Below are 26,289 nucleotides of genomic sequence, written 5' to 3' on the forward strand. Positions count from 1 at the left end.
CCAAGTTGTTTCCAACCCTTGCAACCGCATGGACTGTAGCCCGCCAGGCTCCTCTGTCCATGGGATTCTCCAGGCAAGGATACTGGAGTGGGTTGGCATGCCCTCCTCCAGGGTGCAGAGACGGGAGATTGAGGCAAAGGTGCTGGGCGCCCCTGGACTCCCCCAGGGGTCTGAGGCCGCCTCTTCTCCGTGTGCCCAGGGTGCTTCTCCCTGATGCTGCTGTGTCCCCTCTGATTTAGCCCCTAGCCCCCTGCCCCATCCTTTCCACTTTCCCAGCTGCCCCAGCTGTGCTCCCCGCTGTCCGGGCTGCAGATCCAGCCTCTGTCCACTGGTCTGTTCACCAGGGTGAGGGCAGAGAGTCAAGTGCTCCTGGGCTGCTGGGCCTGCCTCCTGGGGCAGGGAGTGCTCCCGCCAGCACATTCAGTGTCTCTCCGGTTTCTTCCCGTCCCAGCCCGCCCTCCCTCCCCTGCTCTGCCCTTCATCTCCACCCGCTCCAGCTTCATCCCAGGAAATAGCAACAATCCATCATGACCAGCAGAGCCCATCAAACCCCACAGGCAGAGCCATAAATTTCAGGGACACTGTTGCTTCTGGCTTCAGGGAGCGAAGCGGTGGGTGTGTCCCAGGCACGCGGAGGCTGCCTGCTCACCCTTCCCATGGGCATGAACACTGCAGTCCCCTCCCTACCCTGACCCCACTCCGGGCTGTCCAGCATGGCGCTGGCAGATGAGAACCCTGCCGCCGCTGTGTTTCCAGCAAACTCTCAGTTATCTGCACTTGGATTTCTCACTTTGCAATTATCTGTGGCTTTAAAAAGAACAACCTCCACTGCCCCCCTTCTGCCCTTTGGAAGCTTCTCGGCTGTGCCTCCCACTCATGGCTGGTATATCCTTAGGGAAAGCAAATTCGCTTTATTCAGCCTAGGAAAAAACAATTCAGGTTTATTTGCCGATTTATTGCAAATGGCATCGTATTATGTATCCTAAAACCAAATAGTGATCTCTGAATTTTCCATAAGGCCTCTCTGCAGTGGCAAAGACAGCTGAGATTTGAAGCTGTCTGCGTTCGAGCCAATCTGTATTTGTCGAGTGCTTACTGGGTGCAGGCTCTGGGCTGGGGTGTCAGGAATGGATGGAGGAAACCCAGAAGACGGAAGTCAGGGTTCTTGTCCTCAAAGAGTGTCAGAACTCCTTAGAAAGAGGGAGCCAGCAACCCCTCCCTGTGGAGAAGGGATGGCAGGAAGGAAGATCCATCAGAATTATCATCTGTGAGTAAGGAGTTGAGGTTTTATTTCCCCCCACCCCCCGATTTTTTAAAGCTTTATTTAAAAACTCAAAAATTCTTCTGAGGACTTCCCTGGTCATCCAGGGGCTAAGCCTCTGGGTTCCCAGTGCAGGGGGCCCAGGTTCCATCCCTGGTCAGGGAACTAGATCCCACGTGGCACTACTAAAGATCCCGCATGCCTCAGTGAAATCAAGATCAAAGACCTTGTATGCCACCACTAAGACCCGGTGCAGCCAAATAGACAAGTAAATTAATAATAATCATAAAAAGCTTCTAGATACTCTCGGCTGTCTCTGTGTTGGTGGGGCTAGGTGCCAGGAGTGTAGCTTCTGTGTGTGTGGGTGGGGTGTAGGACAGGGGACACGCTACTGGTTAAGATGACTTGGGGCTCAATTTTAAAAGACATGCCCCGCTTCTCACAGGCCTTGTGCTGGGTCCAGCCTCTGGATTTGCCCCTTCCTAATGGGACAGATCCGGGAGTGTGTGTGGACCCTGGGCTGGGGAGAAGCCGGACTGATACGGGGGTGTGGGGAGATGTTGGTGACTGGTTTAGAAAGTCACTCCGGGGCAGACACCTGTCAAATGTGACATAAATGTGAAGGGTTAAACATCCCTAACAGGGACAAAGGTTCTCAGCATCCCACTGTATGCCATTTGTAAGACAGGCCTCAAAACCAGTGACTCAGAAATTAAAAATAAAAGGAAATGTATCCAGGACACACAAATGGAGAGAAAGTGGAGATGGCAATATTTATACCAAACAAAGCAGAATTTGAGGCAAAAGAACATATAACAGAACAAAGAATTCTCCTTCATTATTAATAACAATCCCACGCTTAAGGAACTGTTTAACTTATCAAACTGGGAAATGTGTTTTAATTATAAGATTTTTATCACTGAGGATGCAGCCAAATAGACACATGTACTTTTAAGATACTTCAGAGTCCTACTATTGGGACTTCCCAGGTGGTTCAGTGGTTAAGACTCTGAGAGCTCCCAATGCAGGGGGCCTGGGGTTTGATCCCTTGTCGGGAAAACTAGACCCCACAGGCTGCAGCTAAAGATCCTGCCTGCTGCAATTAAGACCAGGCCCAGTCAAATAAATAAAAGAAATAAAAGTAAATATTAAAAAAGAAATCAGTGGGGAAAGGTCAATATGGTATGGATACACATGATGGAATAAAATGTAACCACTAAAAATACATTAAAACTATTTAATGGCTGGCAATGTATTTATTCGTCTAAGTAAAAGAGCCAAGAAACAAGGCATATATAGCAGGATATCAGTGTCTTAAATAAACACGAGTGCATACTAAGTCTCTTCAGTCGTGTCTGACTCTTTGCAACCCTGTGGACTATAATTCACCAGACTCCTCTGTCCATGGGATTCTCCAGGCAAGAATTCTAAAGTGGGTTGCCATGCCCTCCTCTAAGGTATCTTCCCGATCCAGGGCTCGAACCCGTGTCTGTCATATCTCCTGTGTTGGCAGGCGGGTTCTTTACCACTAGTGCCACCTTGGGAAGCCCTAAACGACATATGAGATGTTAGAAAAGAAAATCCTCCAGGGGAACACTGGGCTCTGGGGTGGGGATAGGGGCTCTGTTCCCCATAGTCTGGCTTTGCCCCACCCGTGGGGTACCAGTCCCTTCCCCAAGTGATGAAACTACAGTCCAACTCCAGCTCTGTTCCTATCAGCAGTGGGAAGACTATCTGTCTGTCTATCATCTATCCATCCTGTCTTTCTGATACATACATGTGCATGTATGTGTATATATATTTCTCAGGGCAGGAGAGAAGGCATCTTCTCTGCTCTCACCCGGGGAGGGGCAGGCAGGTCCTTGATCGCATGCTGGCAGCACTCTGATGGCATCAGACCTCTGACGGGAGTGAAGAGGGGGAGCAGAGGAGGAGAGCAGTAAAAAAGATGCAGGGAAGACTGGACACCAGGGACGGGTGTTTCCTGTGTTCTGTGTGGTGTGTGAGAGACAGACACCTGGAGAGAACCCATCTCCTGTGCGCGGCGCTCGTGTTTCTGGCTGCAGCGTTTGTGTCTTGGTACATGTGTCTTCAGGCACCTGTGAACGCGAGTCTCTCTGTTTTAAAAGGAAAGCAATCAGTTTTATAATAAAATAACAACTCCCAGCAAGCACGCTGGCCAGCTGCGCAGAAATCAATATCTCATTAATTGAATGCAACCCTCATAAATCATGGGTGGAACTCAAAATTAAACCTCCTTCCTGCGGCTTCCTGGAGCGCTCATGCTGGGGCCAGGGGACTGAGAACTGGAATCAGTAATGGCCTCATGGGCCTTCTGGGGACCTGGCCTGATGGGAGGTGATGCCTGGAGCCGGTGTCCTGGGGGGAAGTGGCCACTGGTTACCGACTGGAGCCAGAGTTTCCTGCTCCGTTCCCTGCACCTCTGCCCCTGGCTCTGAGTGGTGAAGGGGCAGAGGGTCCTGAGGTCAGTGGGTGGGCTATGGTGTTGATTGCTTCTTCGGGGGACCCTGGGCCAGTGCCCAGAGGTTGGCCATACCAGGGTCAGCCTTGGAGGGTGGCTGGCTCCAGGAAGCCACTTATGCCCGAGCATATTTAACCAGTAGCAAAATTATATTTTATGACTGCATTGGCATAATGATGCTTATAGTAACATTACATATTAAAATCTTTTCCTGACCTCAATTTTTTCCTGATGTTTAGAGGAATGGGAACATTTTTGTGGACCCCCTGAAAGCACTGTGGGCCCTGACAGGGCACCACGCTGGCCTGATGGAGAAGCCAGCCCTGCCACCACCCCAATCCCACAGTGAAAACACTGTCAGCGGTGGGCAGCTGCACAGCTTGTCCCCAATCCACCCCCCCTTTTCTTTTCCACGGAAGCATTTCCCAGGTCACAGATGTGCTGTGGTTTGAAGTCTCACAACATCAACTTTTGTTGTCATTAAAAAAAAAACTTCCCAAGGAAAGAAGCCTAATCCTATATTATTTGAAAATAGAAAATGCTGTGCAAATGCTAAGTCCAGTATAATAATAGTGACGCCAAGTAATTCCGTTTTGAACAAGTTGAACTTGTTAAATCAGACAGATGCCATCTGTGCTGTTTTAAAGCCCAGGCTGGTGATATGTTTTATGCAAAAAAAAAAAAAAAAAGCTTATCGTATGAAAATTGCTGAATCTCCCCAAAAGTGAAGTGCTTTGCTCTGTAGTTAGACTTATGAGACTTCCTCTCAAGGATGGGGTGACTCCTGGAGGTAGGGAGTGAGAGTGTCTCAAACATTTATTGAGCACTTACTGTATACTGAGCCCTTGACAGTCAACTTCATATCTAATCCTTGCAGTTCATCACTTCGTGAGGGAGCTAAAACTATTCAGACTTTATATGAGCTAACCCTGGGGCTCAGAGAGGTTAGGTTACTTGCCCAGAGTCACACAGCTCTCCACTGGAACCAGGATTTGAATCCAGAACCTTTGACTCTGAGGTCCTTTCTCAGTCTGATGCCTGCATGCTAAGTCACTTCAGTTGTGTTTGATTCTTTGTGACCCCATGAACTGTAGCTTTCCAGGCTCCTCTGTCCATGGGATTCTCCAGGCAAAGAATACTGGACTGGGTTGCCATGCCCCCGTCCAGAGGATCTTCCCGACCCAGGGATTGAACCCATGTCTCTGATGTCTCCTGCATTGGCAGGCGGATTCATGACCACTAGTGCCACCTGGAAAGCCCTCGAATAAGTCTCCGAATAAAGTGGACCCAGAAGCGTGAGGAGTCAAAGGCTCCCCCCTACCCCCCATTGCTCTTCATCTCCCATGAAAGAAGCAACAGGATGAAGGCTGGGCCTATGGATATGGTACCTATGGATATGATCTTGTTCAGAAATAGGGCTTCAGTAGATGCAGTCAAATTAAGATAGGTGATACTGGATCAGGGTGGGCCCTAATCCAGTGCTGGTGTTCCTATAAGAAGAGGAAATTTGGACACACACGTAAGGAGGCCGAGGAAAGACAGAGACCGAGAACCGCTGGCCCCCCCAGAAGCTAGGACAGACGTTCCCCCAGAGCCTCCGACACCTTGCCTGCAGACTTCTGGTGCCCAGGGTGTGAGAGAAGACATCTGGACCGCTCTAAGCCCCCAGTCTGTGGTCATTCGTTGCCCCAGCCACAGGAAGTGAATGAAAGGCAATGCCATTTTCCAGGAGAGTTTGGAGAGCGTGGACTGGACTGCCTGTGTGCGTGTGTGCACACAAGTGTACATGTGTGTGCACAGGTGTGTGCTGGGCTCATCTCCCCCCTTCCTGCTGCCTCTGCCTTTGGTCCCCACACCCTTCCTCTCCTTACAAAAAGTGGAGCAGGGAGGACATCCCTGGTGGTCCAGCGGTTAAGAATCCGCCTTCCAGGGCTTTGCTGGTGACTCAGTGGTAAAGAATCCACCTGCCAATACAGGAGACACAGGTTTAATCCCTGGTCTGGGAAGAACCCACGTGCCGCAGAGCGGCTAAGCCCGAGTGCCCCTGCTACTGAGTTTGTGCTCTGGAGCCCGGGAACCGCAACTACTGAAGCCCTCATGCCCTAGAGCCCATGCTCCGTGAGAAGAGAAGCTGCCGCAATGAGAAGTCCAAGCACATGACCTAGAGAGTAGCCCCACTTGCTGCAACTAGAGGAAAAGCCCTTGTAGCAGTGAAGACCCAACACAGCCAAAAAAAAAAAAAAAAAGCACGCTTTCGAATGCAGGGGACGTGGGTTTGATCCCTGGCTGGGGAACTAAGATTCCACGTGGCAAGGGGCAACTAAGCCCACACACCACAACTGAAGAAGCCTGGGCATCGCGACTACTGAGCCTGCACTTTGCAGTGAGGAAGGACCCAGCACAGCCAAAGCTTTAAAAAAGGAAAATGGTGGGGGGCGGGTGGCCGAGGAGGGGCAGCACTGTGCCTTTCCTGGTGGGAGGTGGGGTTTGAAGATCCCAGAGGAGCCCAGGTTGGAAAAATCCTCCTTCGTGTAGTTCTCATTATGTGCGGCAAGGAAGACCCAGTCCTTGTACAGGGATAAATGAAGCTTACAGTTGGCCTACAAAGCCAGAGGAGGTGGTGAAAATCAAAGGGAACGGAATTACTGTCTTCAGGAAAAAGGAAAAAAAAGCGGCCTTCTGGAGAAGGGCCCCCAGAGCCCTCCTGGCTGCGAGCCCCACGTGCCGGCTGAGTGGAATCTGTCTTAATAGAAGTTTTTGCCATGAGATAAATACTGCATCTGATGTCTAATAAACTCCTCTGACAGGGGAGTGGTGATCAACACCAGGGGGTACTCCAAAAATTAAGGCAGCGCCAGTGTTGATGGTGAGTCGGAGGGCTGTGATGTTTGTGGCAGTGAACTCATTTAGGGTCCTGGGAGAATTCATTCTTGGGAATCCAGCAATAATTTTACTAGAGGTTTTAATAGTTGGCAAGTCCCCAGGCTACTTTGTGTGGAATTTATTTTGGCAAGATACAGCCCTCCCTGGGAGAAAAATAGAGAAAGAGACTCAGGGCGGCCGGCTAAGCCCAGGAAAAGGGCCTCCATCACCTGGGGGTCCCCAAACACATCCCATCCAGGCTCTTGAAGGGAATTCCTCTGCCCGTGTCAGCCCGAGCACTGCCCTTGGCCTGGCACCTGCTGCTGTGGGTTTTCCCAGAGGCATGCCAGGTGGGCATGCTGATGGTTAGTTAGTGAGCTCCATCAGCCCGGGCTGAGACAGCAGCGGCTCCATTTCCTGGCCTGACTGTCGGTCGCTGCATTGCTGTTCCGCGCAGGCTGGCCTTTGGGTGCTGGGGGCCCTGCAGTCCTTTGCAGGCAGGCTGAGCCCTCCTTCCCCTGCCCCCGGGAAGGCCATCACCGCGGGCTCACCCTGGCTTCTCCCTCTCAGGCTCTCTGCCGGGACTGGCCTCATGGAGCGGATCCAGGCCATCGCCCAGAACGTCTCGGACATCGCTGTGAAGGTGGACCAGATCCTGCGCCACAGCCTGCTCCTGCATAGCAAGGGTGGGGGCCGGGGGCGCCTCGCGACCCCCAGGAGGACAGAGTACAGGGCGGTGGCATGTCCGGCGTGGGGCCCGATTTCTCCCTGCAGCAGCTCCCCTGGTTCCTGGGGGGTCCTGCCTCGGGCTGTCAGTGGGGTGACCCCACCATCCCGGGGTGGCCCCTCTATCCCTCTGATGTGGGGAGCATCAGGTTGGGAAGCCCCCTCAAGAAGTCGGGAGTGCATTCGGATGTGTGCCTGAGGTCTGCCCATCCGGAGAACTGGTCTTTAACCATTCAGGCCAGCTCCTCATTGGCCTGAATTGCCTAAGGAGGCTGGGCATGGTGGCAGAGGGGGCAGCTCAGGCCCAGGCCAGCCCTGGCAGGTGGCCTTTCAGGGAAGAAAACTCAGGTCCAGGGCAGTGTGTGCTCCCATGCTGCCCCTTCCCACCTGCCTTGTACTTTCTCTGCCGGGCTCCTTCCCGGACCCAGGTCCTCAGCAAGCTGGCCTTCTCTCCCTGCAGTGTCTGAAGGCCGGCGGGACCAGTGTGAGGCGCCCAGTGACCCCAAGTTCCCTGACTGCTCAGGGAAGGTGGAGGTGAGGCTTGGGGCTGAGGGTTGGGGTGGGGGTGACCAGGAGAAGCAGGCCCCTCGGCGGGAGCTGTGCCCCAGGTTAGCTCTGGGGTTCTGCTAGCAGCAACATTCACCACCAAGGGGCTCTCTGCCTGGCCTCCGGACCCTCACACTGGCACTAGCTAGCAGAGGCCAACCTCAGAGGAACTGCTTCTCTGCTTGGGCCACCTGCCTGGTCCACCAACCCAAATTTCCCAGAATGGGTCCTGTTTTGGGGTTTTCAGTACTGTCTTACAGCAGACAAGTTATTAAATATACATGTGCCACCCCCAGCAGCCTGAATCCCAACAATTTCACACAAGGAGTGGACCTCATTCTCTTTCTCCATCCCTTCTAGCCCAGCTGGTCTGAGAGAATCCCTCCCCCCAGCCCAGGGTGCCCCCTCACCCCCGACTGCATGGAGTCTGTCTATCTGGGGAGCCAGTTCACAGCCATAAAAGCCAGCCCCTCAAAAAAAAAAAAAAGCCAGCCTCTCACTGGTGCTGAAATCCCTGAGTTGGGGGGCAGTGGCACTGCAGACCCTTTCTTGGGGACCACGTGGGGGCCACTGTGGATGAGTCCTGCCCTGGCTGCAACCTTTGTCTGCTCAGAGGCTGTGCCCTGACCTTGGCGTCAGCAGAACCTGGCTCTTGGTTATGGATGGAGAACAAATGATGAGGGACCCACTAGGCCTGCAGCTGCTGCACCTCCACTGTTGGACCGCATGTGTCCTGACCTGGCCTCATTCCCACAGGGTCCTTCTCTTTCTGGGCCTGGGGGATGGTGGGCCAGTCTGGCCTTCCCTGAGTTTCTCAGCGGCTGAGACATAGGGCTGGGTCCTAGGACCCTGGTCCAGTCTCTCTTCTCTGCTTCTGGCCTTGCTGCACCTTTAGGAGGGGCCCCAGGGACCCTCTCCTGGGGGACCTCGGGTTCCCCAAGGACATCCCGCAAGGGGGCCCTGAGGGTACAGGAGGGACTGGCGCTGGCTCCCTGGCCCAGGCTGGCCCTCTCCGCAGTGGATGCGTGCCCGCTGGACCTCTGACCCTTGCTACGCCTTCTTCGGGGTGGATGGCACCGAGTGTTCCTTCCTCATCTACCTCAGTGAGGTCGAGTGGTTCTGCCCCCCGCTGCCCTGGAGGAACCAGACGGCCACCCAGAGGGCTCCCAAGCCCCTCCCCAAAGTCCAGGTAGGCGAGGGAGGTGGGTGGGTCGGCAAGGGGCTGGTGACCGGGTCGTGCTTGGGGGACAGCAGGGAACACTTTGCCCCCGGGTAGGATAAGGCCAGCTGGCTCTGCCTGGTGGGTGGGCTGGTCCCGGCCTGCCGGCCTGCGGGTGCTCGCCCCAACTCCTGCGGGATGCTGCAAAGCTGAAACTACTTGAGGGGCAGGTTGGGGCCCTGGAGGCGCCTCCCTTAATGGACTGGAATAATAGTAATAATAGCTGTCACTCATTGAAGGCTTCCTGTGTGCCAGACACTTTATTTGTACTTAAATCTCACAGCAGTCCTTACACAGTCGTATTTAACAGATGACAGATCTAAGGTCTGGAGAGCTGAGTTAACTTCCTTAAGGCATATGGATACTCTGGCTCCGCTGAAAGGCAGCCTGGCTTCTCTGCCCTTGGAGACCCGGCTCTGACCACGACCTCACTGCCTCCTTGTCGGAGCTGGGATCCTGGGAACAGGTCACAGCTGACCCCGTCCTGAAGGGCCCAGGACTGGTGGCTGACTGGAGCTGGGCTGGGACAGACCGACATGGCTGGGGAGTGACTGTTGGGGGGATGAGAGTGGGGCTCATGACTCTTAGAAACGTGGAAGGAGCTAGAACAGACCCAACCTCACAGGGAAGATGCCCTGGGTGGTGGGTGATGGTGGTGGTGTAGCTGCTGGCTGGAAGTTAGAGAACTGAAGTCTGGACCCCACCCCCTCCAGGCAGTTTTCCGGAGCAATCTGTCCCACCTCCTGGAGCTGATGGGCAGTGGGAAGGAATCGCTAATCTTCATGAAGAAACGCACCAAGCGGTTCGCGGCCCAGTGGGCACTGGCCGCCCAGCGCCTGGCGCAGAAACTAGGGGGCGTCCGGAGGGACCAGAAGCAGGTACCTCATCCTCCCAGTGCATTCAAGGAGCTGAACTTAGTGAGCCGGGGGCCTCAGGCTGCCAAGGGCACCCTGGGTCTACCCTTGAAAGACTTTCATTTGTGTTTATTTGAATTTGAGCTGGGGTGGTGCGGCGGCAGAGTCAGGATGGATGCATGTGTTGGTCCTGACCCTTTTCAAGTTTGGGGCAGAGTGACACCCCCTCTCCCTTAGGAGTCCTGCATTCTGTGGACGTCTTGTTCTTGTCAGGCAGAAAAGTCATGTCATTTGCCTGGAATGTTGGGAATAATGTAGCCTGTTTGGGGGAGTTCCTCAGCTCATTGGTTCCTCCATCTGTCTGTCCATCCATCCATCCATGCGATAAATACTTACCTGACTCTCATTCGCCCTGTTTATTTCTTTCAGAGTCCTTGTCATTTCATGAATTTTCTCTTGTCTGTGTTTACTGTTGTCTGCCTCTTTCATCCGGAACATAAGCGCCCTGAGGGCAGGATGTGACCGTCCTGCTCACCTGTGTCTCCAGCGAGGTCACCGTGCCTCTTGGTCCTTCTGCTGTGCTCTGGTGCCAGAAAGCACAGCCGGGAGGGAGACCATGTCTTTCGCTGGCCGGCTCTCCCTGGGGGTGGCCGGGCCGAGGGCTGCTGCTCCCCCAAGCTGACCCTCTGTGTCCCCCCACCCCCGACCCCACCAGATCCTCGTCCACATCGGCTTCCTGACGGAGGAGTCGGGGGACGTGTTCAGCCCGCGGGTGCTGAAGGGCGGGCCTCTGGGGGAGATGGTGCAGTGGGCAGACATCCTGGCTGCTCTCTATGTCCTGGGCCATGGCCTCCGGATCACAGTGTCCCTGAAGGAGCTGCAGAGGTGAGTGCGGGGGAGGGGAGGGAGGGGAGCCTGTCCCCCAGGAGCCCAGCCACTGTCAGATGGTGATGGTCCCCGTAGCTTTCTCCACCTGCTCGGTCTGCCTCCCGCCCTCCCGTCCTCAGTGCTGATGCCCCCGTCATTCTGGGGGATGCACCAGGGAGCGTATTTGCTCAGTGCTGTCCAAACAGTGTCATGTTCTCCGTCTTGGACTAAGGGGATTCCTGTTGTTTGTGCTCAGGGCCTGACAGATCCTGGTTTGTGGAACTGAGCCACATCATCAGATAGGGCCCCCGCTGCTCCCGTCCTGCCTGACTTGGTGCGGCCTCGGGGGTCCTCTTCTGGGGCTGGGCTTCTTCTGGGGCTGGGCTTCTTCATGGGGGCCAGGAAGGCCTGGAGGATGGGGAGGTGGGCCAGTGATGCCTACCTCTTCCAGTGCTTGCCTTTCCAGGGTCCCTCTGATGCTGTTGGAGGTGGGAGGCTGGTGGTTAGAGGGGATGGGATTGTGTGTGTGTGTGTATGATTAAGCTCATTTTTAACCACTGTATTTGTGGGATACAGAAATATGTAAGATATTTCTTATTTTATCTATCAATATTTATTATATGATATTTGATATGTACAAAAATATATGTACCATATGTCACAAAGCACAAGAATGAAGTGATCTATGATTCTGCCACCACCCAGCTGCAGAATGAGAATATTACAAGGACTCTTGTGTTCACCTGGGGGTTTCTCTCACCCATCCCTCTCCCCTCGGCACCACCCAGCCCTGGAGGAAACCTGGAACTTGGATTTTGTGTTTATCATTCTTTTGCTTTAAAAAATAAATTTGTTCTTTTGTTGTTGTTGTTTTTACAATTTTATGTATCAATAAACAATATATGATTTAGTTTTTATTTTGGTTTAATTTGAGCTTTGTAAAATTTTTACCTACTGATTATAGCCTTGAAGATTTGCTTTCTTCACTCATTATTAGATTTCCAAGATTCCTCCATGTTGCTGCCTGTAGCTCTATGTCATTCATGTTCACTGCTATATAATATTCCACTGTGTGACTATACTACAATTATTCATCAATTTTTCCTATCTGTGGACATTTCCCCGTGTTTTTTCATGTTATTTTGAATGATACTATCTGTGGTGGACATGTCACTGGGTATCCCTGGGTCAGAGTTTCTCTTGGGTATAGACTGAGTTTTTTCTTTGGTATAGACTTAGGTGCACAATTGCTGGGACTCCAGGTGTCTAAAAATTCAGCCTGACAAGAAAATGCCAGTTGTTTTCCTAAGTGACTGCACCAGTTGAGTCCTACCATGTGTAGGTTCCCAGGGGGCCGATTCTTCCCCACACTTAGTGTTATTGGGCTTTCTCACTGGGGGTGTGGAGGGGTATTGTGGTATCTTGTTATGGTCTTAACTTTCATTCCTTGACAACTGATGAGGTTGAGCAGTTGATCATATGCTTGGCTCTCCTTATTTCCTCTTGATGAGATGCCTGTTTGTGTCATTTGTCACTTTTCTGCTTTGCTGTTTACCTTTTCCTTATTGAGTTATAGGAGTTCTTTATATATTATAGGTATAAATCCTGTGTAAGTTATATGTGTTTTAAAATCTCCCAATCTTATTTGTGGCTTGTCTTTGTGATTTCTTTATGTCTTTTTTTAAGGAACAGGAGGACTTAATTTTAATATATTCAAAGTTATCAAAACATTTTCTTTATGGCTTGAGATTTTGTGCTTGGTGAATTTCTATTCCTTTCACTGGCAGTGAAATGAGACTGTCCTAATTTGTCCCAGGGTCTAACTAAGGAGACTTCCCAGGTGGCTCAGTGGTTAAGGATGTACCTGGCAATGCAGGACACACAAGAGCTGTGGGTTGGATCCCTGGGTTGGGAAGATCCCATGGAGGAGGAAATAGCAACCTGCTCCAGTATTCTTGCCTGAGAAATCCCATGGACAGAGGAGCCTGAAGGGCTGCCGTCCAAGGGGTTACAAAGAGTTGGACACGGCTGAATGACTGAGCACATAACTAAGGAAGGCCCCTAAATTGTTTGCCTGCAAATTGACTTTTCTTCACCGGACCATGAACTTACTTTCAGGTGGTTTTCAAGCTAAAATGTGATTCCTGTCTAGAGCCTGACCACCACCTGGATGGTCTGTTAGTTCTAGATGTCTTTCTCTCTCTTTTCTTTTTTTTAATGGGCATTTTGTCCTGACCACAAATGCTGATGCTCCGTAGCAGAGAAGTGTTGGAGAGAGGAGGATGCCGGCGGGGACCGAGCCATGGACAATACTTGGTCGACAGGGCCCAGGGAGCACTGGTCTTGGGCGGCTACTCAGAATGAGTGACTCAGAGTCTGCCAGTGACTCAGGTTGTCAGAGAGAGTCAGGGGAGAACGAGGCTGAGACTGGGGTGTGCTGTGAGGCTACCAAATGACCTAGTAGTTTGAAGGTTTTCATCACCATGGCTTGAAATTCCTCCCTCTGGAATCATCCTTTTAAGTTGATGTGCTTGTCTTCAGTAGGCTTAGGAAAGATGAAAAGTGTCTTCAGAGAGGAACAGCACGTGTAAGTGTGGATGTGGGAGACGGTCTGCTTTGTAGGGGGAGAAGGTGACAGGGCCTGACGAAGGGGCTGCATGGTTGTGGCAGCATTTGGAAACACATCCCAGGTCAGGAGCAGCGAGTTCTGGGGGAGGAGGTTCCACTTGGAAACAGCAGCTCCGCCTCCTCTGGTTGAATCACCTGAGTGGGAATGAGCGAGGCTGGGAGCTGTCCCGGAGGCTGGTGCTGAACTGTCAAACTAGCTCCCCAGGGTTGGGAGCGGGAACCAGCCACACGTCCCCCACGCTGGCTCTCACCCTGTGGCATTTTGTTGTCAAACAAGCTGTTCCCATTGTGCGGGCCACTTCAGAGCTGGGTGGGCCCTCTTGCTGCCCGCCAGCACGCACTGCTGCTCACCGCGCAGTGCCCGCCCCTGCTCCCTCTGAACAGAGAGCTTGGGAGACGCATCTACACTGTGGAGCAGAACACTGCAGAAGCAGCTGACATTTGCAAATGATGCAAAGAGGCATCTCTTCCTGGCCTCAAAGCTTCCTATGGGAAACTCAGATGGGACGGGGGAAGAGGAGGAGGAAAGAGACAAGGGACCCGAGGTGCAGGAAGTCAGAGAAATCTCAGACAACTTAGGATGGCGCAGCCAGTGCTGTGGGAAGCCAGACCTGCCTCAGGCAGAGCAGTAAGCAAGGATTTGGGGACCCTTGTCCCCGGGTCACCGGAGACTCCAAGATGCAGTGTGAAGAATCCTGGGGATGGGGACCGTCCAGAGCCTGCATCTCAGGCTCTGCCACACACAAGTCCCCTGCAAGTGTGGAGCATCCTTCTGTCAACACCACCAACACCTGGCTCCACCTCTAGGTTAGATGAATTCACGTTTATCAGCGTTAGCTGGACTCCTCCCTTCTGACTGTGCATCTTCTGGGGCCAGAGAGGTGAGAACTTCCTTTCCTAACTGCTCCCTCAGGGAATGGGCAGGCTCCCTGAGTTTGTGACGGCCCAACATCACACTCAGAGAACCATCTTTGTGTGAGAGAGCAGCTATTCAACAAGTCTCCCTAAGAGGCGGGAATTTAAAGAACCTTTTATTCATTTATTTTATTATTTAGTTTTGGCTGTGCTGGGTCTTCATTGCTGCACGTGGGCTTTCTCTCGTTGCAGCGAGCAGGGGCTGCTCTCCCGTTGCAGTGCATGGGCTTCTCATGGTGGAAGTTTTTCTTGTTGTGGAGCATGGGCCCTAGGGTGCCCAGGCCTCAATCACTGCGGCATGTGAGCTCAGTAGTTGTGACACACAGGCTCGATAGTCCTGGCTCATGGGCTTGGTTGCTCTGTGGTGTGTGGGGTCTTCCCGGACCAGGGATTGAGCACATGTCCCCGCACAGGCAGGTGGCTTCTTTACCGCTGAGCCTCCGAGGAAGCCCGAGAGGCAGGGCTTTAACTCAATTGTTCTGCTCAGCCCCTGGCGGGATGTCTCCTCTTCCAACTTCGACCCTGAGTCTTTACCTGCCCAGACTACTTCCTCCTCCTCTGGCCACTCACTGGGCCGGGCTGGAGCTGAGCCTGTCATCAGTGAGGTTGCCGATGTCCATCACAGGGCCAGAGCAGTGAAGATGGAGGTCACTGCACTTGGGCGGTCCTGAAAGTGAGGCCCTTGTGAAATACACCTGAAATACGCCCCTGCTGCCATTTCTTTCACTGCATATGTGCACGCTTGTGCATGCACGCATGCCCCTGTGCACAATCACACAGGTACACCCTTGTATGTATACGCACCCCTGCATGCACACCCCTGAGTAAAGAGGCATGCCTACACCACACACAAACACACACCCTTGCACATGGACATATACATACCCCTATGTATGATATTCAGCCCATGGCACACTTGTGCACATCTATGCACCCAAGCACACTCGCATGCACACAGGTACACCCCCATGCACACACACACCCCACAGAGGATCCATATTTTCCATACCCACCAATGTGTCACCCATGCAGAGCTGAAACTCCCTGGAGCAGGAGCTCTTGAGAGGTTACCCCGTCTCCACTTTGCAGTTTGTTAAGCGGGCAGGCCCGAGGCAGTGCCCAGACAGCTCTGCCCTGGGCTCCCCGTGGGGTGTAGGTGCCACAGATGTTCTTGCTCAGATGGGGCAGGATTGTGTAAACAGCTTAGCCACCTGAGGGAACAGTCTCAGGAAGGTTTTTTTCTAAATCTGATACCAGGTACAATTTAACACAACTGAAAGAATAAAAATTAAAAAAAGAAAACCTCCTTCCCCGGGAGACATAGTACAGTTATGTCTATAAAACTAACAGCCTCCGCTGTGTTGAAATTCATTTCAGGTAGGAATTCTTAACCCTGGCTGTAGTGGAATTGCCTTGGAAACTTATTGGCCTTTGGGTGTCTCGGTGTCTCTCATTTAATTGGTCTGGGGTGGGGCCGAGTATCAAGTTTTCAAAGCTCACCCTGGCGATCTATGATCTAATGAGCAGTGATGGTTAGGAAATAGAAAAGTTGAGGATGTGGCTTTTCGACGCCCCACCCCCACCTCCCAGTCTGTTTAGCGGGATAGCGGTGCAGTTAGGGTACTGCAGTGTGTGAATAGTTACCGAGGAACAGGCCTGGGCTGAGGGCTCAGCACCCTAGAGGATTTGTGAGAAGATGTGTGAATTCCTCCTGAGCCCGCCTTTGCAGACTTGAAAGCACCCGTGTTACCCCTTGGCTGCAGGGCAGGGCCGAGTGGAGGAGGCAGGCCAAGGAGGTACCCCCCAGAGGTGGCCCAAGAAGCTGGGCCTCTTGCACCCCTCCTGGGACATTGTGTGAACCTGCTGACCTGGAATGTATTGGGTTGGCCAAACAATTCCTTGGGGGTTTTCTGAAACATCTTATGGAAAATCCCGAATCAACTTTTTGGTCAGCCCGATACTTCATGCCATGCCCTTTCCTGGATGCACTTTTTCCCGGTGACAGTTGCTGGTTGGGCCTAGCCTATGAGCTCCCCAAACTCATTCTCTGCCAGGACCACCCGAATGCTACATACCTGCAGGCCTTTCCTTGAGTGGACATTAACATACAGAGGTGATTTAGTTTGCTAGAGTTGCTGTAACGAAGTACCACAGACTGGGAGGTTTAAACAACTGAAGTGGGCGGCCTCCCGCTTTCGGATGCTGGGAGTCTGAGATCATGGCGTTGGTAGGGTTGATTGGTTCGGAGGCTTTGAGCTTCTGTTGGTCGTCGGTGATCTTTGGTGATCACTGGCTTGTGGAAGCATCAGCTGCATCTTTGCCTTCTTCTGCATGTGGCATTCTCTCTGCGCATAGGTCTGGGTTCAGTGGCCCCCTTCATATAAGGACACCAGTTGTATGAGATCAGGACCTACACTAATGACCTCATTTCAACTTGGTCACCTTTGTAAGAACCCTACCTCCAAATAAGGTCCCATTCTGAGGTTCTGGGGTTAGGACTCCAACATATGTTTGGTGGGGGGACAACAAGGCAACCCGTAACAAGATGGTGACCGTTTGAGCCTAGAAAGGGGTCACAGGCAGAGAGACCACTGAACACAGGCATGGCGCTGCCGTGGGCTCTGCGGGAGGTGGGGTCATCTGGGGGTCCCGTCTCCCAGCCTGGCGGAGCCGTTCTATGCAAGAGGCACCAGGGTCATGTGAAAATAGGTCAGCAGGGTGTGCAGATAATCCCAATTCTGAGAGTCACAGCCTGGCTTCTGCCGCAGAAAAGTCTCCCTGGGCCGGCGAAACGCCGCGCGTGGGGAAGGCAGCAGGCTGAGGATGCTGCCCGTACATTTGTTGTAGTTTATTCACAGATGTTCACGGCAGATGTCTTGGTCACTGACTCGACAACGAGGCTGGACAGACTAGCCGCTTTTCTCTGCTCCTTGTGTTTTCATGTTTTAATTAACCGACGCGCTGGCATGATGTTTGGGGCACTGCACGGAATCCACATCTGATTTTGCTTCTGCAAGATGTTTCCGGGGTGACAGTGGCGGCGGTGGCGGCGGGTGGGGACAATGGGCTCTGATCAGACTGCAGCTTGGGGATGTCAAGCAGTCCTGCCCACACCCTGCACGTGCAGCGGGAGGAGACACGAAGCCAGAGCCCCCGTTGGCTGCATCTGAGACGTCCCCAGGGATGTCCAGATCCACGGTGGGCATTTTAAAACGAAGCCTTTCCCCTTCCCGCCTGCCCAGGATTGGCTGTGCTCATCCATTTTATTTGCATAATTTCAAGCATCATTAATAGTACATGGCATGAGGAAAAATGACTCAGCTCTTCCTCCTTCCATGAGTGAAATTGGGTTTAGTAGAAAATTAGTTGACTTAACTGGCAAATGATGAAAGCTTGAGAGGAGAATGTTTAAATAAGGAGGGCGAGGAGGGGAGACTCTTAGCTGTCAAGCACCAGCCCTGGTGGAAATTGGTCTCTTGGCCTTTCTGTTTGATCAATGTTTGTTCAAGGGAAATACTGGGGAGGGTCCCTGGAGAATGACGAAGGCAGGGACCACGTCCTGTCCTTTGTACTCAGCCCACCTTGACCAAGCTGTAGCCAGAAAACCCTCTAAGCAGCCAGTCCAGGTAGGCCTCAGGGTTGTTTTATATTTTTTAATATTTATTTATTTGGCTGCACTGGATCTTGGTTGTGGCATGCTAACTTAGTTGCGGCATGTGGGTTCCAGTTCCCCAACCAAGAACTGAACCCTAGGCACCCTGCAGTGGGAGCTTAGAGTCTTAGCCAGTGGACCACCAGGGAAGTCCCTGTCAGTTCAGTTCAGTTCAGCTGCTGTCGTGTCCGACTCTTTGCGACCCCATGGACTGCAGTACGCCAGGCTTCCCTGTCCATCACCAGCTCCCGGAGCTTACGCAAACTCATGTCCATTGAGTCAGTGATGCCACCCAACCATCTCCTCCTCTGTCGTCCCCTTCTCTTCCCGCCTTCAATCTTCCCCAGCATCAGGGTCTTTTCAAATGAGTCAGCTCTTTGCATCAGGTGGCCAAACTATTGGAGTTTCAGCTTCAGCATCAGTCCTTCCAGTGAATATTCAGGACTGATTAGCTTTAGGAAGTCCCTGTGAGCATGTTTAAATGCTGGTGTGAAGGAGCCAGAAAAGGGAGTGGTTGAAGCTCCAGGAAGAAAGACATTATCGTGAACCATGGCCCAGAGGGTGGCCCCCAGGAGTAAGGGGAAGAGAGCAGGATGTAGTGGGGCTGCCAACGGGGTTACAGGGATGGGGCCTTCCCACTGATGCTTTTTATCTTTTAGAACATTCTCTTGTTTCGGCTGCTCTGGGTCTTCGTTGCTGCGTGTGGGCTTTCCATCATTGCAACCAGCGGGGGCTACTCTAGTTGCGGTGCCTGGGCTTCTCATTTCAGTGGCTTCTCCTGTTGCACAGCATGGGCTGTAGTACACACGGGCTTCCGTAGTTGCAGCGTGTAGGCTGAGTAGTTGCAGGGTGCAGGCTTCAGTAGTTATGGCTCACCAGCTTAGTTGGTCCGCAGGCTGTGGAATCTTCCCAGACCAGGGATCGAACCCGTGTCCCCTGCACTGGCAAGTGGATTCTTACCACTGTGTCACCAGGGAAGTCCTTATTTCATCTTTGATGTAGGAGGAATGAGCATCTTCTGGGAGTGAGGTGGAGGGGGCAGGAGGTGTGAGGACAGTAGATGAGACTGGGACACCCCGAAGGCTGCCCTGGACTTCTAATGTGTTAACCCTTCACAAAAACCCTTGAACCAAATATGGCAGAAATCTGATGACTTGACAAGGCTGGGAAGTGGCAGCATAGATATTCATCATGTCATTGTACTATTTTCTATAACTTTCTGGACGCTTGAAGTATTTGATTGTTCAATTAGAACAGGGGAGGTAGAGCCATGTCCAGCTTCTGCTTGGCACTTAGCAGACCCTGTACACAGTGGCTCTTTCTCCTCCACCTCTTTCTAGAGGAGGCATGAGAGGCAAGTGGCTAATTTACAATAAAACACTCCATCCCCTCCCTCTTCTGTTTGTTTTTGGCCACACCACATGGCTTATGGGATCTTAGCTCCCAGACCAGAGATCCAACTGTGCTCCCTGCACTGGAAGTTAGGAGTCCTAACCACTGAACCCCCAGAGAATTCCTGCTTCTCCCTTCTTTTGCCTTCCTTCTCCTTGGGTTCCAAGGAGGCCTTTTAATCTGTGTTGTGGGATCCCATTCAGCACAGCTGGGACACCGCAGAAGGTGGGGGGCCTCTGCTGCTGGGGGCCCAGAGCCTCCCTGGTCCCCAGCCTTCATCCTTCCCAGGGATCCAGGAGAGACGATTCCCTGCTCCTCCCCCTCCAAGCTGCTCTGAGCCTCAAAGAGTGGGAGTCTGTTTCTTGCTAATCAAGTCCCCTAAGTCTTGACTTCATGGATGCAGTGGCCAAGGCGCCTTTTCCAGCTCTGGTCTGGTCCACATTGGGGCTGGGAGGTTGCAAAGGAAGAGCGATTTAAAAGAAATCACGGGTTCTCAAGAAAGGTTCATGCAACCAAGTGGGGTGGGGAGAACTTGGGGGGAGTCAGAGAAGAAAGGAAGAGGAGGGCTGGCTTCTGCAGGCTTTTGAAGGAAGAGTAAGGAGGTGGGATTTGTCCTGGGGGAGAGGAGGAATGCATCCGTATACCTTCAAACCGTAGGAGCCGTGGGTTCTTGTAAAGGAAGGGGGCATTCTGGCCAGGAGAAGGTCTTGTCCCATGGCAGCAGGAGAGGAGGGAGGCAGATGGTGGGATGAACTTCCTGGAGACTGACGTGCCCCCCACGGGAGGGATAAAACTCTGCTGCTCCGGGGTCAGGGCTGGCCTGGGACTTTTCTATTCCTGGTGAAGCTGGCAGAAGACAGAATGGTATGAATAACCCCTAACACCCCTTCCAACTTCCCCGAAATCATCAAAGGGCTCCCGTAAAGAGAAGACTTTTCTTGGAACCAGACTGTTCTTTCCTGGGCTGTTCTGGAATGGACTCAGATCCCTGCATGGTTCATGGCTGGCACCCCAGGGCTGTGTCTTTAACCCACATCCCCCACAGGACTTGTTCCAGTGTGGCTAAGAGCAGGGTCTCACCCCATCTTTGTTTCCTCTATAAGTTGGTTCTCCACAAAGGTTTGTGGAATTGGATAGAACAGTGAGGGGCTCCCCAGGTGGCGTTGGTGGTAAAGAACCTGCCTGCTAAGGCAGGAGATGCAGGAGACGCAGGTTTGGTCCCTGGGTTGGGAAGATCCCCTGGAGGAGGGCATGGCAACCCACTCTAATATTCTTGCCTGGAGAATCCCACGGACAGAGGAGCCTGGCCGGCTATGGTCCATAGGGTCGCAAAGAGTCAGACATGACTGAGGCGGCTTAGCACACAGCATGCATAGAACAGCGAGAGCGCCTAGGACGTGAGAATCCCCAGAAAAACTGAAAACCAACATCCCAATGACAGGCCCCACCCGAGAGCCAAGAGGCGGCCTCTCTGGGACCGGCCTGGCCATCAGGAGCCAGAATAGATCCAAACCTGCACCTGGGCCTAAGAGCCACCTTCACGGAAAGCCTGGCTTGGCGAGAGGAGCCTGGATTCCTGCTCAGCACTCACGCGCATGGTTACATAAATGGGAAGGAGGCAGGGGACAGCCAGAGGGATGCGTTCCTGGCACCGCAGCCCCCGGGGAGCTGGAGGAATGAGTCTGTGGTTTCATCCACTTCTCCTGGGAGTGGCAGCCCTATTCTTAGCCCTGAGTTTGCTTACTAGGAAGGAACGCTGGGGAAGAAAGTGTTGGCTTTGGACCACAGGCCCGATGCAGGCCGCCCAGTTCCCTTTCAGCATCCTCCTGCTTGTACTTCCTTTGGGCTTTGGCTGAGGCGTGGCTGGAGTCAGCTCTGATCTGCTTTTCCTTTGAATTCCTGCTTCCTCTGAGCCCTGACTCCACTGGGGACCTGGCCATTCTCTTTAGCTGTGATCCCTGACCCTCCGAGGGCACTGTCTTGTCAGGAGACAGAAGCTGTGGGTGGACCCATCATGAGGGCATCATAAGGCTACTTTTGTCGCGCTCAGGAAGGTCAGCTCACGCTGGGCAAGAGAGGAAACCTGGCAGGAGAATTTAATTCCTTCCTCGTTAGTGATGCTAACCAGCCTTCTACAGCAGCTCGTTAGATGCCCAGTTAACTTTCTGCGTTTGCTTCTTTGTGTTCCTTGTGTTCTGGGGAGGAGGCGGCAGGTGCTTTAACAATGGACCTTGGGAGAGAGACAAGGTCAATGCCATAGTGCTCGGGGGATGGGCACCCGATGGCATCAGAGGGCTAGCGGACCCCGGAGGAGACAGGGGTCCTGGGTTGCCCAGCCAGGTGCTCCGAGTAATGAGATGGATCCAGGGAAGCTGAAGTTCCCCTGTTCTCTTAGCTCTTGAAGGCAAAGATCTTTGAGCACTTTGTAAGGATGCTTTTTAATTAGGTCCTTCCCACACAGAGAAGACAGAGAGAGAGAATAGTCTGTTCCAGAATTTGAGCGCTACCTGGAGAGCTTATTTCCAGCCACAGACCAAGCACAGGGAGACATAAACCCAAAGAGTTTTTAGCCTTGGAGGGGCCGTGGAGATTTGTCCTGGTCACAGAATGGGAGCACACAGGAGCCCTTCTACGTCTGTGCAAGGCAGCCCAGCAAATTCGTGCTGGAGCTCACACCCAGGGATCCTCTTCACTGTTAGAACTTGGCACTTTTTTCTTTTTTGGTACATGGGAAGAAACAATATAAATTCAAAACTTACAGATAAAGGTTAGCTCTATCCCTCATCTCTTTTAAACATTTATATGCATAGAACTCAGCATTTTGATTCCTAGCTGAGAGTTGTTGTTGTTTTTTTTTCTCCTATTGGGCATGGGTTGTATTTTTTCTTCTCCACCTTCTTGTAACCTACCTTTGGATCTTTTATCTTTTTAAAAATATTTATTTATTTGACTGCACTGGGTCTTCGTTTCACTTGGACTGTCTGATTTTTGTTGGGGCATGTGGGTTCTAGTCCCCTGACCAGGGATTAAGCCCAGTGCCCTGCATTGGGAGCACAGAGTCTCTGCACCACTGGGGAAGTCCCACCATCTTTTGATCTTTTGGCCAAGAGTGGCTAATACATCTTGCTCTGCCTATTTGCTGACCCTCTCCATTGTTGTGGGGGAGGGTGCTTCCCTGGTGTCTCAGTTGGTAAAGAATCTACCTGCAATGCAGGCGACATGGGTTTGATTCCTGGGTCAGGAAGATACCCTGGAAAAGGAAATGACAACCCACTCCAGTACTCTTGCCTGGGAAATCCCATGGACAGAGGAGCCTGGCTGGCTATAGTCCATGGGGTTGCCAAGAATTGAAAATGACTGAGCGACTAACATTTACTTCCATTGTAGGGGGCCCTGTAGAAGATGGGGTAGGGGTGCCTCTGGGAGAGATAGTGCTGGGTATGTGTTTGTGGGGCTGTACATGGACATTGTGTGAACAATCTGATTTGGGGTTTTTAGAAAAATTTTTGTAACATACATATAAAGTTTACCCATCTTAACCACGTGCAGTTCAGTGACATTAGATACATTCACACAGTTGTACAACCGTCACCACCATCCACCTCCAAAGCTCTTTCATCTTCCCAGACTGCAATTGTCCCCATGAAACCCTGACTCCCCATCACCACCCCCCCCCCCAGGTTAGCTTTCATGGGTGGATTAGCCTGGGTTGGGAACACGGACCAGATGACTGGGTGACCGATACAAGGACCATGTCCCTAGATCACCCCTCCCCCATCCCCTTCGTCTGCATTGAGACTCCCACTCAGGCGGCCTGAGAACACTTAGAAATTCATTCCAACTGCCCAGATTGGCAATTCCACGGAAACTTCCCAAGTGCTGGGGGTGGCCGTGGGCGGGAGGACAGGGGCTGCTAGGTGGGTGCGTCTGAAGCCCCTTCGTGCTGAGATGCTGCTTGTCCCCATCTCAACAGTGCCGTGGGGGTGGGGAGGCTTCCCGAGCCCCTCCTGACGCAGCTCTGGGTAAGAGTCGGAAGAGAAATGAACTTAATGTTGGAATTACGGGACCGTCTGGACAGAGGACTTTTAAGGAGTCAGCGTGTAAGGTGGAATTGTACAACTGAGCCTCCCTGGGCACCTTTGGCTGAAGGTTGTCAGGAGAGTGTTTTTCAATTCATGTTGCTGCTCCAACCAACCACTTAGCATAAAATTGCCCATAAAAGTGAATTTAAATTACAAGTGATAAAACCATAGCCCCCTCTCCCCTCGACTGACCCTCTCAGCTCTTCTCTGGATGAGCTCAGATGCCTCCTGATGAGAGTAATGAGGAAACTGCAGACGCATCTCCAATGCAGTCACTGTAAACTGAAAATCTTTGTTTTCTGTGGCTGCGGGGATGGTGGGGCTCCTCGTTAACTCCCCCTGGGAAGGGGACCTGCTGTCTCTGGGCTGATTTGTCTCTCCTCCTCTTCTTCCTGCCATGATGTCCTTTGGGGACCCGTGGGGCCACTTGTGTCCAGTTCAGACCAGGAGGTCTTGATAACCCTTGGAGATGCCTACATGAGCCCTGGGCTCCTCTTGCTCACCCGCCCCTTCTCTCCTAACATGCTTTTCTTGACCATATTTTCAACCTTTAAACCAGTTCTTCCTGGGGGGTTCACCGGCTTCATTGCTTTGTTAATTCATTCATGAACACGATACTTATTGGGTCAGATCCTGTCCCAGCTCTGTGCTTTCAAAGGTAATCTAGCCCTGCCCTGGGGGGAGGGGTGCCCAAGTGAGGAGGTGACTCAAGGCAGTGCAGAAGGATGGTAGGGAGGACAGTGGGATGCTGGGGTAGGGGTATCAAAGGAGAAGGGCGTCTCACTCTGTTCAGAGGGCCAAGGAAGGCTTCCTGGAGGAGGAAAGTGAAAGTCGCTCAGTCCTGTCCGACTCTTTGCAACCCCATGGACTGTCCATGGAATTCTCCAGGCTGGAATACTAGAGTGGGCAGCCTTTCCCTTCTCCAGGGGATCTTCCCAACCCAGGAATCAAACCAGGGTCTCCCGCATTGCAGGCAGGTTCTTTACCAGCTGAGCTACCAGGGAAGCCCTCCTGGAGGAGGAAGCAAGGTTTGAGTCAAGGAGCAGGAGGTAAGAAGGCTCTGAGAAGGATCAGATGCAACCAGGAGTGACTGACCAGGTTGACACTGTGGAAACATCTCTCCATAAAAGAGTCAGGCAAGACTAGAGGGAGGTGGAAGGGAGAGGAAATGATTTCCAGATTCTAGCTGAAAACGACTGGGGCCTTAGGTGAGGGGTATGTGTATGTTGGGGTGGGAGTCAGGAATTTCCAGACTTGGCAATTCAGAAGGTGAAACTGATGACTGAAGTCATAACAATCAGTGGGACTTTCACTCTCCTTGCCTCACTCGATCTTATCAGGAACCTGGTGAGGTAGGCATTTTTTGTCTTTTGCTGATGAAAAAGATGAAATTCCTAGACGCTATGATTCCTCCAAGGTTAGCAACAAAACTGGGACTGGGGCCGATCTCTGCTGGCAGCCCGCAGCTCCAATTTCGGGATGTCGCTGTGGACTGAGGACGCACCGCTGTACTGTCTGGTGCCCGGTGAGTCTGGGGAGAAAGGAGAGCTCGGCCAGTGGGAGCGTGGGGGCTGGAGCCTACTGCCTGGGTCCCAATCCCAGCTCTACTCCTCCCTGGCTCTGTGATCCTGGGTAAATTACTAAACCTGTTTCTTAATCTGTAAAGAGGGGAGCAGGTTAGGAATGGGTCTGATCTCATAGGGTAGCTGTCCAGACGAAAGGTAATGAGTTGAAAGCCTGTAGAATGGAGGCTGTGTTCAGAATGGTAGCCACGAAGTTGAGGGAGATGATGATAGAGGCTCTAGAACATCGGTGTGGAGTCATCCTCCCAGGAGAGGACCATGACTTGTTCATCGGGCCTCCCAGTGGCCCTGTGTCTGGGGCTGGGGCTGGGGCTGGGGCCAGGGGTGTGGCTGGGGCCCGTGACTTTGTGGTACCACTCATGGCTACAGAGGGACAACACGTTGCCTGGTAACCAGCCAGAAAGGCAGTGTGGGGAAATCATGTGACTGGTGCAGGTAGCAGCAACTAGACCCACCTACGGGTTATATTTTCAGAATCGTCTTCATTTTTCCCAGACCCAGATTCCATGAGGGAGGAGCAGCCACCCCCTCCCTCACTTCTGCAAGAGGCGTCATCACTTTGTCTTTCTATTTGTGGTTCTCAATGGAGTGGAGGCAGTGGGGAGGGGGACCAGGGTCTGTCCTCAACCCAGAGCTTCTATAACCCAGGACAACAATGATGCTCCATCTGACTGGAGGAGTGTGGGGGTGTGTGTGTGAGAGACAGCCATCCTTGAAAGAAAACAGGATCCCACAGAGTAGAATATAAAACCTGCTTGACACTTAAAAAATACCACCAGATATTTCATAAAGTCTCCAGGTTATGGGCGCTGCTTCCTGTGATAGCTCCAGACCTCTGAGGTCTAGGCTTTCTGAGGACTTCAACAAAAAAGCTGAAGTATTTCTTCTTTGCTTTCTGAGTATTTCAACAAAAAAGCAGAAGAGGCGGGCCCTGCCTTAGAAGTCCTGGCTTTGAGAATCCTGCCTATGGTCATCTGGTTGGATAGAGGGATCACTGGAGATTGGATGGGTGGGGAGTGGGGGAGCTTTGCCTGTTTTAAGTTTAAAGATAAGAAACTACTGTGCAAAATAGTTGAGTATTATCTATTAAATTTAACAATTACTCCTAGATAAATACTTGAGAGCTTCAGAATTTTTATTTCTGATTATATATCCCCCAAAATTCTTGCACATGTACATCAGGAGGTGTATGTATAAGGATATTTATATCAACAATGGGC

General features: G+C 52.2%; 1 protein-coding gene across 2 annotated transcripts in view; it reads left to right on the plus strand.

Moving 5' to 3' along the window:
* Positions 1–26,289, plus strand: part of MGAT5B (alpha-1,6-mannosylglycoprotein 6-beta-N-acetylglucosaminyltransferase B) — a 67,469-nt gene that overhangs the window by 16,705 nt on the left and 24,475 nt on the right. For both annotated transcript variants that reach the window (XM_043461924.1, XM_043461931.1), the window contains exons 4-8: positions 7,176–7,291; positions 7,792–7,865; positions 8,896–9,066; positions 9,810–9,974; positions 10,666–10,835. In XM_043461924.1, coding sequence (XP_043317859.1) covers positions 7,176–7,291; positions 7,792–7,865; positions 8,896–9,066; positions 9,810–9,974; positions 10,666–10,835 — 696 coding nt within the window. The remainder of the gene's footprint in view (positions 1–7,175; positions 7,292–7,791; positions 7,866–8,895; positions 9,067–9,809; positions 9,975–10,665; positions 10,836–26,289) is intronic.

Source organism: Cervus canadensis, chromosome 1 (assembly GCF_019320065.1).
Source record: "Cervus canadensis isolate Bull #8, Minnesota chromosome 1, ASM1932006v1, whole genome shotgun sequence".
NCBI lineage: Eukaryota > Metazoa > Chordata > Mammalia > Artiodactyla > Cervidae > Cervus > Cervus canadensis.